The 13,635-nt window shown below is 41.4% G+C and overlaps 1 protein-coding gene across 1 annotated transcript in view; it reads left to right on the top strand.

Annotated features, from left to right (window-relative positions):
* RYR3 (ryanodine receptor 3) overlaps window positions 1–13,635 on the top strand; it is a 534,646-nt gene that overhangs the window by 309,133 nt on the left and 211,878 nt on the right. Inside the window, exon 19 of the mRNA XM_053928437.1 lies at window positions 5,681–5,873. Coding sequence (XP_053784412.1) covers window positions 5,681–5,873 — 193 coding nt within the window. The remainder of the gene's footprint in view (window positions 1–5,680; window positions 5,874–13,635) is intronic.

Here is a 13,635-nt window from a genome sequence, read left to right as displayed (position 1 = left end):
AGTAACTCAGTGCAGTGATATTTCAGATCACTTTCTGCACTCATCCCTCAGTGCTACTATTCTCCGTATTGTTATTTCTTCCTAATGTTACAACCGACATAATATTCCTGTAATGTTCTGGTGAGCTTATCCACTGCTAGTCTAGCAATTCAAGTTTTGGGAGTAATAAACACAATAACAATAGCATTTGTCGTGGGTTACCACACGCCAGGCACTCTTCTAATCACTCTGAGTAACTTATTCAGAACTCACAACCACCTCATGACATTACTGCTTCGATTTGACAGATGAGGGAAATTGAGTCCGCAAAGGTAAGTGGCTGGCCCAAGGTCACACAGTTGGTAAGTGACAGAACCAAGACTCCAGCCCAGGGAGTCTGGTTCTAGACACGCCCCTCACCTGCTGCACACTGCTGCCTCTTGAGTGGCACAGAGCACGTCAGCCAGACATTTCATCACAGGCATAGGACTGATAATGGTACCTGGCCAACAGTTCTTGATGGCAGCACGTGGGCATCACTGCATCCAGTGTACAGATGTAGAAGCTGAGCCTCAAGTAAAATCACAGGTTCAGGTTCATGTAGCAGGTAAAGGCTGAAGATTTGAATTCAGACTCAGCCCTCTATGTCTCCGAGACCATTCCCCACCCCCACCACATTGCCACCCCATGCCACCTCATTGCAGAGCAGTTGGAAGGACAAATGCCTTGTTTAAGTGTGGGGTACAGGACCCTTCCAAATCATCTGGAGCCCTGAAAGCTCTCGCAGGGGTAGCAGTTGCTTCCTCTAGATAATGGATTTATGAAGCAGAGTGTACAAGTGCAATCTCATAATTCCATCATTTTCTAGTTTCAAAATCTTCACACTACTCACATTTTAAACTAGGTATGCTTTACCGGATGACTTTTTATAATATGAGTGTTATATGAAGTGGGCATTTTATTCAAATAGATTTCCCATTACATTGCTCTAAGTACTTGCTAAGTGTATGTGTCCTATCCAGTGATTAGCAACAGTCGCTCTTCAGTTTCTAGATAATACTGGCCCCAACTCTGTATTCTCTATTGTATGTCTTAAAAAACAGGCTTAGACTGTGATTTCAATTTGCCTGTAGGTGATGTTAGCATGTGTTCCTACAGCAACTTCTCCTTGGCATCCAGTCTCTTAGAATAAAGGAGGTGAAAGGCAATGTCCTTTCCACAAGGACATAATCACTAATCCGGGTGGTTGTTTTCTACCAAGAAAGTAAGCCAGGCAGGGGACAAGATCCCAGCCATTGTTCCTCGGAAAGGCACTGGCAACTGTGGTGTACGGAAGGCTAAATAAAGCTCAGAACTCGGCCTCCAGTGGCATCAAAGCACAGCTTAGATGAAGAGCATCCCCCATGAAAGCTGCTCTTGATCTTCACTGACTGAGGCTCAGGGGGCATGGAAGCCGACAGGGCACTCTGAGAGTGTAGGAGAAGGGGACCCTGGAGTCACAATTCAACACACTTTTGTCCTAGTTGATAAGATCTCAGAAAGATAATCTTCCTTCTAATTTGTATTTTTAGCCAGTAACGATCTGCATGCTTGTAAAGGTAGTTGTCCAACCTCAAGTTTCAATTAATTTTTACTTTTCCCAAATTCACAGAAATCTCTTGGGCTTTGTTCACATGACTGCAGTAATATTTTCCAGAAACTGAACTGATTGAAAAAGAAACAATTGAGGCAGAAACATTGGTTTTTAATGAGAAAATAAGGAATCTTAAGAATGAGACAATATAGCAAGGTTTGCTGAGATTTTAATACCACAGATTCCTTTCATGGCAGACTTGAATATGATAAGGAAGAAAAGATTCTGGGACCTGGGATATCTAACCTCCATAAAAGGCACTGAGAGTACTCATTCTTCTCAAATGGAGGTGCAGGGAAGGGGTCAAACCTACACACTCTTCCAGTTGGGCTTAGATTTGTTCTGGTTTAAATGGTATTGAGTCTAGGGCCTACAACGAGGAACTTGCTCCTCATTCTCAGTAATGAAACAGAGTCTGAGGCCATCCAGGCTCATTTGCCAACATGCACCGAATTTGCTATGAGCTGGTGCAGAGCAGGGAGTCCAGGTTCTAGGTTCTGGTCCAGTTTTATCCCCACCACGTCTCCTCATCAGGCCCCCATTATTGCCCACATCCCAGCCTCCCCAAACTTGAGCCACTCTGCACACACAGCAAGTCCTGCAATTTTGTTATAATGTTGATGAAGAAAAAAAATTAATCTCAGCCAGGGCCACTGTTTATGTGGAGTTTACATGTTCCCCCCATCTCTGTGTGGGTTTTCTCCATGTATTCCAGTTTCCTTCCATATCCCAAAGATTGGTAAAAAGGAGATGACTTCTGGAGGTAGAGGATATCAAGGTGGCTTGAAGAAGGAGAGGTTCACTAGATAAATGAGATCAAGTTCACCATAGGCTAATTGATATAAACATGAGTTAGGTGTCTGTAGCATATTTCAGGTCACAAAAACATTACCAAACTTCTAAACAAACACTTCTAAAATATTAAACATTAAGGTAAATGTGAGCTATACACACATACAAGAAAGATTAATAAAAACAAGATCATGATTTTCCAACCTGTTTATTCTAGTTTAGGGTTGCAAGTAGCCAGAGATTAATTATCCTGGCAGCTCCAGACACGGCTGGTGCCCAGCCTGGACAGAACACCTCTCCATCTGAGGCCACTCATACTCATACTCGCTTAGACTGGGGCAGTTTAGACACACATGTTGGGTAAAATCAGTTTCCTTATATGTCATTTCACTTAAAGTCTCAGTTTCCAAGAACCTGTCAACCATGTTAAGTGAGGATGTATGCCATATACATCTGTTACATAAGCCACTCATTCTGCTTATGTATGAGTGCTCTCTCATGGAATTATGGGATGCTCTCTTCTTTCTCATTTACCTAGTGAACCTTTCATTCTTCAAGTCAACTTGATGTCCTCTACCTCTAGAATGCATCTCCTTTATTCCAATACTGGCACTGAATTGGAATTGTTCATTGAATGTTTATTTCCCACTAGAGTATGGGCTTCTAAGGGCAGGAACTGGGTCTTCGGTTTGTGGTCCCCAGTCCCGAGCACAGTATCCGGCCTCATTCCTGTTTGTGGAAGGTTGGGGTATACACTATATGGCTTTGTCAATCACCTAAAATAACCAGAAAGGGATACCTAATTTTTGTTTTATTAATGAGAGTATAGTAGTTTTACTATTTTAAAGTCCACTACTTAGTTTAGAATCTTTTACTTGAATAGTGGTAACCACTAATAAATACTATTCACAATAAAACATTACATAAAAGTTTAAATAGTTCTAAGCTGAGAAGAGAAATATTACACAGTATCGATACATGTATAAAATTTATAAACAACTCACATACACATCATAAGGGAATTTTTTTGAAAGTGCCTTTTCATGATATCAAATCATTAAAACTCAGTTTCTAATGACTATTTTATGATAAATAAAATGTAATCTTATAAATAGCATAAACAAGTTATCAAACCTACAATATCTCAGGTTAGATGAAAAGAATATGTTTGAAAGGATAGAGGCAATTTTTTATTGTTACATTTTTTCCTTGTTTATACTTTATATATATATATATATATATATGAGATGAACATGTAATGAATTTGTATTACTGCTGTAATCAAAAACAACATACATTTCATAAGTTTTTCTGCCTGAAACCTCATTTTAATACATAACTTCTGCCATGTCATTGCAATCTTCCCAACAGAACTGTAAACCTATTGGGAGATGGGGGAGTAGTTATGATCATCTGCTTTTAAAACTTTCAGGATAGGGTGTGTTATAGAAAAGTGAGAGGTGATTTTCTCACTAGGTTAGGTGAGGAAATGACAAATCATCTTATGAAAAATATATGCAACAACAAAAAGTGTCACCAATACAGGGTATAAGTGACAGTGTTTCTCTGCCTATCTGATGTAGTAAAATTCTTTAAAACAGATAAGAAAACTCTGCTGTGCAGGATGGAGGCTAGATGACCTTGCTGTTCGTGACTTTCATGGCTCCTGCATCCAGTGCTAAAGTGGCCCTCTCTGCTTCTGTGAGGGCTTTCAAGGTTCCTAACAATTTGGAAGAGTCCTACACCCACACTTAAGGTGTTTATCTTTCCAGTTACTCTGTAATAAGATGGAGAGGGGGTAAGGGTGGGGAGAGGTCTGGAAGTCACAGAAAGATGACTTCAAAACCCAAGCCTTTACCTGCTACATGAACCTGAACCTGTGATTTTACTTGAGGCTCAGCTTCTACATCTGTACACTGGATGCAGTGATGCCCACGTGCTGCCATCAAGAACCGTTGGCCAGGTACCATTATCAGTCCTATGCCTGTGAAGAAATGTCTGGCTGACGTGCTCTGTGCCACTCAAGAGGCAGCAGTGTGCAGCAGGTGAGGGGCATGTCTAGAACCAGACTCCCTGGGCTGGAGTCTTGGTTCTGTCACTTACTAACTGTGTGACCTTGGGCCAGCCACTTACCTTTGCGGACTCAATTTCCCTCATCTGTCAAATCGAAGCAGTAATGTCATGAGGTGGTTGTGAGTTCTGAATAAGTTACTCAGAGTGATTAGAAGAGTGCCTGGCGTGTGGTAACCCACGACAAATGCTATTGTTATTGGTTTTGGTTTCACTACTTCAGAAACTTTGGTGACTAGGCTAATAGTGGATGAGCTCATCAGGACATTGTTTAGAAGAAACATTGGGTTGGCCAAAAAGTTCATTTAATTTTTTCCGTAAAATCAAAGACACATTTTTCATTTTCACCAATAACTTCATTGATTTGGATACTTTGAGAGTGACGTCTATCTCTCACATGGTATAATGTTGCTTGTTCTCAATTAATATCTCGATTTGATCACTGTCAACCTCAACTGGTCTACCCAACCATGGAACACAAATAATCTCCAGCATGAAACTTTGCAAACCACTTTTGACATGTTTGATCAGTCACAGCACCTTCTCCACACACTGCACAAATCTTCCTTTGTGTTTCAGTTGTGTTTTTACCTTTCTTGAAATAATAAGGCATAATATGCCAAAAATGTTGCATGTTTTCTTCCATCTTCAATATTAAAATGGCTGCACAAAAATTCACCAATTTGATAAGATTTTTTTAATGCATACCGATATGACAGCTGTCACAATACAATCTAACAAAATTGTTTAGAATGAAGTTAAAGACAACTAAGCACTACTAGAGCCATCTTACAGCAGGGAGAAATGAACTTTTTGGCCACCCCAATAGAAGAGAGAAAGGACACTAATGGACACACACACACACACAAACACCCCTGCTCAAAGCCGCACTGCCAGCAGAGGCAGACTGCCCATTGTCTCAAACACCAGGCCAGAATCTGAGCACCACTGGGCAGGTGGAATTTGTGTTTGTTCTCTTCTCTGCAGCTTGAGAGTTTCCCCTGAGACTCATGCCATGTCACGCTGCCCACTCACCTGCTTAGGAAATCATTTCTCATTGCTCAGCTCACACAGTTTCAGAAAGCAACGTTGCACGTCAAATGCAATAGCGTGCCCAGACCCGTGTGCCCTCGTACCTCCTACTGGTGGCCTGTGAGCATCTCTCCTGGACTCCTACATGCCTTTTTTCTGTTCTTCGCTCACCAGGCCGCATTCCCAGAGCCGTGGCCTCCATCAACCAGCACCTCCTGAAGTCGGATGACGTGGTGAGCTGTTGCCTGGACCTCAGCGTGCCCAGCATCTCTTTCCGCATCAACGGGCAGCCTGTGCAGGGGATGTTTGAGAATTTCAACACAGATGGGCTCTTCTTCCCTGTGGTGAGCTTTTCAGCAGGTGTCAAGTAAGTTATGGCCATGATCTCATGAAGAGTAGCTATTACCCCACCTCCCACCACTCCTATGAACTGGGGAGCATAATCTCCTTCAGTGCTTTGGCACCGTAAGCCAAACTCCCCTAAGGGGGCAAGGCAATGCAAAGCCATTCACTCCTTATATACATGTTGAACACATGCCTCCTGCCAGGGGTTATGTAATGTCCTCAGATAAATAGCAAGGTGAATAAGATGAATCCTTAAAAAATTACTGTAATAATTATAAAAAGTATCACATGCTCATTATAAAAAGTACAAAGATAGTTATAAATAAGACAATATATTCATGATCCCATCATTTAACTATAATCTGTATTAATATTTTGGTGTATTTTCTTCAAGTCTTTTATTCTAAAGATAGAAGTATATATTTTTAATTGACATCCCATTAAATGTGCAGTTTTATGTCCTGATTATGTTTCACTCGGGAAGAAGTAACGAGCCCTTCCCTGAGCCGTCTCACACCCGCCTCCAGACGACTCACAGGGCCGTGTAGCCCCTTTTGTCTGGCTCCCTTAATGTGGCCATTTCTTTGTTGCTCCCATGCTGCTCCCATTTCATTATAAATTGTTATGAACATCCTTGAGCATAACTTTGTCTGCGTTTCTGTTTAGTTCCTTGTAGAAGTTGGTCAAAAGATATGAACATTTTGAAGTCCGAGTTTATAATGATATGGCCAAATAGATTTTTTAAAAGATTGTTTGAATAGTTCAGGATTCATTATCAATAATTTTGAAATCTAAAAGGCTCCAAGAAACATAAATTTTTTTGTGATTTATTTCACCACAAAACATGGCCTAAACTTATTTCATGGCAAAACTATCATCAACAGAAATGGGGCTGTTTTTAGTATTTAATTTATTCTACATATTGTGAATATTTACATGTTTAACTGTAGAAACATTAATATGTTTGATTGTGGGATAAAGCCCCCCACCTGGCTGGAGGATCTTTTTAGTATGTATTAAATGTACCTTCTTTCTCTTATAAATCTGAAGAATTCCAAAGTCTGAAGCACAACTCCCAAAACTTCAGTCTGTGGTATCATTTAAAGCCATGTATGGGCAGACCCAGCTGATTGGCTTCTTGTGAACTTTTCCTGCTATTGGTTATTTTCATCTTTGCTAATTTGAGAAAATTTGATCTTAAAGTCTCAATTTTCTATTTGATTACTGATGTGGTTGAGCTTTTTTATGCTTACTGTTTTTGTGTATTTTAATACACAAAACAATGTCTTTGTTAATTTTGTGTTTTCTACCTTTCTGGTATTAATTTTTTCCTTCATTAAGGCTGTTAAACTATTGTCTTATAGTTTTCAAATATTTTTCCCAGTTCATGATTTACTGTTGGGCACTTAATTTTTTTCTGTTGTTTTTTGGTTTTCCCTTTACAAAAGTAGTATAAGTCAAAGAAAATAGCAAGAACCCATCATCGTACCATCCAGAGATAACCGTATTACCTTTTTATTTATACATACCAATATTTTTACATCACATTGGACTTGTACTGTGCAGGCCATTTTCTACGCACTATTGCTAACCACTGTGCTCATTGCTCTGCTTTCTTTGTTCGGTTTGGATGCTGTATTAATTGTCTTGGTCTGACAATATATTTTATCATCTGTGAGGCAAGATCCCATTATCCTTCCTTCTTTCCCAGCATTTTCTTAGCCATCCTTGCTCCCTCCCTGTTAAGAAGATCACAGTGGATTGGGTGGGAACTAGAGTCAGCGCAGTTAGGATCACTCTGGTTTTCATGAACACCGTTGGAAAGGGTCGTGGGAGGAGGAGAGCTGTGGAGAGCAGTGCTTAGAGCTGGGGCCACAACAAAGTACTTCAGAGTCAGCTGAGCTCCAAGCTCCCAGGCGATGGGATTTCCACAGTGACACCACTGTGTGGGCCTCAGCACCTCACGTAGGCTGAGGAACCAAGGCATGTCCACACACTTTCTAATAGAGGACAAACATTCTGTTCTGTTTCAATTAAATAAACTACTTAGGAATAAAGAATTATTTTTTTGAAAATGATATTCAACCCATAGAATTTGACATAGGTACACACACCTGCACAGTATAGACAGTAATGTATGTTTGCAAACACAGTGCCACAGCATACACGCGCATTCCCACAAGCCCACACATGCATATTTGTTAGTGTATGCATAAGATGGGTATAATATATTGAAATTAAACATTATCATTGCTGGTGATTCTTGTAAGAAATGGAGAACCACTGTAGTGAAACTTTATTAGGTTTGTAAACCCACTCATCACAGATTCTAGCCAGAGAATTGTACCTTAGCCCCAGGGACTATATTCTTAAGAAGTTAAGAGTTCTTTATCTTGTTTGGCTGTGCAGATGACATTTCCATGGGAATCCCATCCCCAGTGTGCCCTCTGTCAGTGTGGTGTGACTTGTCATTCCTCGTTGGTATCCATCAGGAGCCTGCAGACAACTAGGAGCTCTATGGACAGACCCAGGCACTCCAAGCACAAAGGCAACTAACTGGACAAAGACCCTCTGGCAGTTGGGGGGAAACCAGAGTCAGCCCCATTGCATATCTTCCCCACTCCGTTCCCCCAAGAGTAAAGGCAATGAATATAAATCTAAAACAACATAACAGCATTTGGGTCATCCAAGACTGGCTTGGCGCCTTCTCCTGGAGAAACTGCTCACGTGGAGCAGTCCGCTCCCAGGACCACATTTGCCTGCATAATCAAGGCCTTGGTCTGCCAGCATCAGTGCCCTTCCCTTCTTTGTTTTCACCAGATCCCACTCTCTGGGTTTTACTTCTCATCTGAGAGACGCCAGACCTCCTCAGGGGGGTCTTTTCCAGTCTGCTGGCTGATGGACTTTCCTGAGTATTCTGTGTTTGGAGAATAATAGTACATCCAATCTTGCATGTTGCATAATGATTTTTAATCATTAACTCATCCATCTAATCTCCTTCAGAGCTATGAGGTAGGATTTTTAAATGTGTGACTGGATGGGGACCATGGGTAGTGGGGATTTTTAAAATATCTTCTGATAAAGAATTGTAGCTAGCTAGTGAAGAAATAGGTGATTGATAGGTATCCACATGTAGAAGATCTTTCTAGAATCTTGTTTCTCGGTCAGCAGATCATGCTCCTCTCTACTGCCTTAGTTCAGCTGTGCAAAGAGCTAGACAGAGAAACCAGGATCTTAATTCCAAGTTAAAGTATCTTATTGAAAATAAATGCATTAATATTAAAATTGGAAATTGATTATTGTTTTTACCCAATATAGTAGAATATTTGCCTGATATATAGCGTCTCTCCCAGCAAGGTGCAAGGTTATGCCCATTGAGAAAGATTCTTCTCCCATTATAGAAGAATTTAGAAATTTCCTCACTTCACTTCCATGTGGCTTCTAAATTAGGTTTCTTTTTTACAGCCCCATTGCTGCCCATCTAATGGTCTTTACTGAGGTGGTAGTCTTGTCCTGGTGACCCCACATTATTTTATAATTACAAATTAGGTTATTAGTAATACCTGATTAGGGTGTCCCTGCCAGCAATCATTGAAGAGCAAAAATCTTTTCCAGTCAGATTTACCTACTGTGAAGTCAAAGGCAGTGTGAGTAATTACTAACAAAATCCACAAATCAATATGCACTGTCTCCTAACTATTATGAATATGCCTTCTAACTTTTCTTCTCCGTGTGATTTATGGCCAATATGATTAGTGGAGCAGGGCTTCAGTGTAACAGCACTATTCATTAGAGGACGGATTTTAGGATACAGCATATGTACCTTGGAGCCCAGCCAAATTGGTTGAGTTACTAAGATGCCAGGAAGCTCTTATTAAAAGGTGATCTCACCCTGCAGAATGGCGTCGTGGCATCAACCACCCAGAGAGCATTACACAGAAGCTGAGTGTATAGTGAAATTCAGGCGCCACATTTTGTTTTGCATAAAACTGATGAATTAGTTACCGTGGGAGAATATATGTTATAACTATAAACTCCTCATAGATTATTTTATCATCTTACGTAACTCTGTTACCAGTCCTTGCTAACTTATAGAAACAACAATATCCAAAGATGGTTGGTGTTTGCAGTTGCTGTTTGTTTTCCGTTGGTATCCACCAGACTTGGCTAAAATTCAGGTAACCAGCAGCTTAGCTATTTCCAGCTTACTGTGGTCAATGCTGTGGAAATTACTGCTGAGATAAATATATTTCTGTGAAGAACATGATGAGCACTGGCTGGCTTGCCCTGGGCTTTCATCAAATACTGACCAGGAAGAAATATGAATGTGGTAACATACATAACTCAGATTGATCTCCCGTCTTAGCGATATGCACTAAAGATGAAATTATGAACCATGACTTATGAGTTGAATTCACATCAGCAAAAGCTTGCTGTTTCTCTCTCTGCTTAACCACAGGCTGTATCCTTTTGTTCTTTGGGACACCATCCCAACTCTCTGGGAGGGACTCAGCAGCACATAACAGTAATGAAACAGTTAGTAACTAAGACTAAAGTGACTTCACGTGGTTGCTAGTAAGCTGTGGATGAGGAAACCAAGTCCTTTCTGAGCACAATAAAGCTTTAATTTTTACTGCATGTATTTTATGTTCACGGGTCAGTCTTTCAAATCTGGAAAATTGCCAGAGGTATTCTCATCTCTTCTGCAAACTGACAAGCAAAAATGCACAGATCTCAAAAGATGAAAATGCTAGTGAGGGTTTTTTCAATACAATTTGCTCTGTTTTCAAAATGAGTCAAGTAAATAGAAAATTCCTCTGTACACCCTGAAACTTCAGTACTCCCAGGTGGCTACTACTGAAGCCATTGCTCATTCCAAGCTAGAGGAATCCAAGAACACAATTGCTTACTGTAATCACTGTAGGAAGAAAAAAACCTCCTTCAAGAGCTGATTGGAATGTCTGAGTTATAGGAAGGACCCCAGAAGATGATACAGGTGCTGTAGTGGAAGAGATTAAATTGATTAATGAAATTGATTTTTAAAATCCATTAATGTAGAGAAAAATCTGAGGATAAAAAAGAACTAATTTTAATTAAGAACTCTATTTTTAAATTATCTTTTTTAAAAACTTCGACCTTTTTTGTGATGCTAGGAGGTTCCGTGGAACCCAAGCAGCAAGGGAAGAATACACCTAGAGAAGAAAAACTAACATTCTATTTGGAAATTTCTCACTTATGAATGAGGCAAAGGATTTCAAAGATAAACATTAAGTGCCTGATAACAGATTTATTGGGAGGTGTAGACTAGGTACGTGTAACTTTGTCCTTTCTCCTTCAACCCCTTCAAATCCATAGTCTGGACTTCCTGGAGTTCTGTAGCCATATCACTCTTTTAAAGAACAAGAACAATCTTGTCAGTAATTTAAAAGTTTCATGTGCTTAAACATAAAAGCTCCAGATTTGTACCCTGTTGATGTTTGAGCCCTCCCCCACTTGGCCAGCAGTTTGAGGTCAGGCTCCTCCTCCATTAACCAGCTCCTGTCTCAGACCCTCCAGCGCTGAGCCCAGGGGCCAGGTGACTGGGAAAGGGCACGTCCTATGGGATGGATGCAGCTGTCATGTGGCATCAGACCTCTGTGTGGCAGTTGTGCGATGGTTGCCTCTGTCTCTTCTGGGGCTCTTTTGTAATTTTCTTGAAGAGCCACAGGCTGGTAACTTCTGACAGCAGCTTCTTTGGCACAAGCTTTACCCCTTGTGCTGGCTGCTACCTCTGGCTGACCCCAGATCTCCCTGTGCATTTCTGAAGGCCTTCCAGCTCCCCCAGCCCCTGGGTTGCTGATCTCTACTCAGTCCTTTGCCTTTCCGGAGATGACTGACAGCGGGCTCCTTGGTGGATTCTCTATCTGGCCTTCCAGAAGCATCGTCCTTGGCCCCATTTCTCTCCTTCTTTCCCATGAGGGCCTCTCTCTCTCTCTCTCTCTCTGCCCATGATCAGGTAAATGTGTCCCTCACTAAACCTCAGAGGTGAATCATGAAGCTTCTGAAGAGTCCTTGAAGCCCTCACCCTTGCACTTCAGATGGGAGAAAACCACCCCCCCCATCTCCTTGACAATGAGTCCTTTACCTTTCTCATCCCCATGGAGGTTTACAGTGGGCTATAGCTAATAGAACCGGTTTCATGATATTTTGGAAGCTCCGCCATAGTTGATCCAGCCCCTCACTTCAGGGTGTGAAAGAATTGGCATTCACTGAATTATCTGCCTTTGGGACCTTTGCTAAAACTCCGAGACAGAAGGGAGCCCATTTTAACATCCTCAAATAAAGTGGACTTCAGATACTTCATTTCTTTCCTTTGTTCCCTTCACACCTCTATGTTATCTCTAGTTCCTTCCTTTGACCTGGTCAGTCCGGATCTCCCTGATATAGTGAGGAGGGGGACCACCAAGAGTGGTGGCAGTTTGCTGGAGCCTGGACATGGTCCCTGGGCAGTTCCTCATGGGCAGTGAGTGCAGGAGCCGAAGACGGCGGGTGTGCCTGGCACCTGCTCCTGTCCAGTCTCACCTGCTGGGGCGCAGCATTCCTGTCTGGCAGGACTTTGAAAGCAACCCAGAACTGTTCTCCCCCCCCACCGACTAAAGCACAGCATAATGTCTGTTTGAAGACTGCTTCCGCAATCGGCGCACACTGATTGCTGGCTTTGCCAATTTTTCATTTTACAGTTGGTGTGGCCATTGGAGGAGATAAACTTAGCATTTATCTTATCATTCTCTTTTAATAAGTGAACATACACACAGAAAGCATTGGTCTCTGTAAGTGCTACATGGCACTCTACCTTCTTGATTTGTTATCTGTCCAAAAGAGAACAGCAGATTTTAAAACATAAGAGAAATTTTAAAACTAAACAGAATGGGCAAGAGAGCTCATGAATAATTAAGTCCAATAGAAGTCCTCCTAGGAGGTCATTACTTGTTCTTGGAATCCGTACGGGAGTGAGGAACAGAGAATATACTTGCTGTATAAGCTCCCAGTTCAGCTTCTTAAAGGAGAGAAATGCAAAAAAAAAAAAAAAAAAAGTCCCACATTCATTCTTTGCTCAAAAATATCCCATTTTAACCCATAGTTTCAACATGTCAGTAGCACAATCTGTTAGGTTACATTTGGATTGGGAAGTTCTCAACAAACGGTTTCAAGGCTTAGTCATTTTTTCCTGAAGGCTCACTAAATTAGTAACATTGCAGCCTAATGACTCAATTTTGTTTAATGTCATTGTTCATATCCTTAGTATACGTAGATCATGCCCTATTGCATAACATTTAATGTAGAAACATTTGCAAGGGATAATTGTGGTTCTGATTCTACATCATTGTTGTTTAGTGCTTTAAAATGGGAAAGTGGGAGGCTTCATATTTCTATAATTAATTTTAAAGCAGCATTTTATAAAATGCTGTTTGGATAAAGAGTTTGTTTGTATTGGAAAAGGAAAAACCCTTAGTGTCTCTCACTTGGGGAGATTTCTGTTTCCCATTTCCATAACCAGGCTATGTCCACTGTCACGGCAGCCCCGCCACAACGGCACTCCTCTCGCAGGGCTGCCCTGCCGGGACCATCCAGTTAGAGGAAGTACGGTCGGGCAGTGCAGTGTGTTGCTCTGAGAGTCTGGCTAGATCCGAACCCTTCCTCCACATACCTCGCCTCATTTCACACACACGCCTACTCCACCAGCAGTTCCTAACATGCTTAATTCCGCCCAGAAAGTGGGATGTGGCGGCTCCTTTCCCTGTTGG

This window comes from Desmodus rotundus, chromosome 7, assembly GCF_022682495.2.
Source record: "Desmodus rotundus isolate HL8 chromosome 7, HLdesRot8A.1, whole genome shotgun sequence".
Taxonomy (NCBI): domain Eukaryota; kingdom Metazoa; phylum Chordata; class Mammalia; order Chiroptera; family Phyllostomidae; genus Desmodus; species Desmodus rotundus.
The sequence above is the reverse complement of the archived record's forward strand: the minus strand, read 5'-3'. Positions and strand labels throughout refer to the sequence as shown.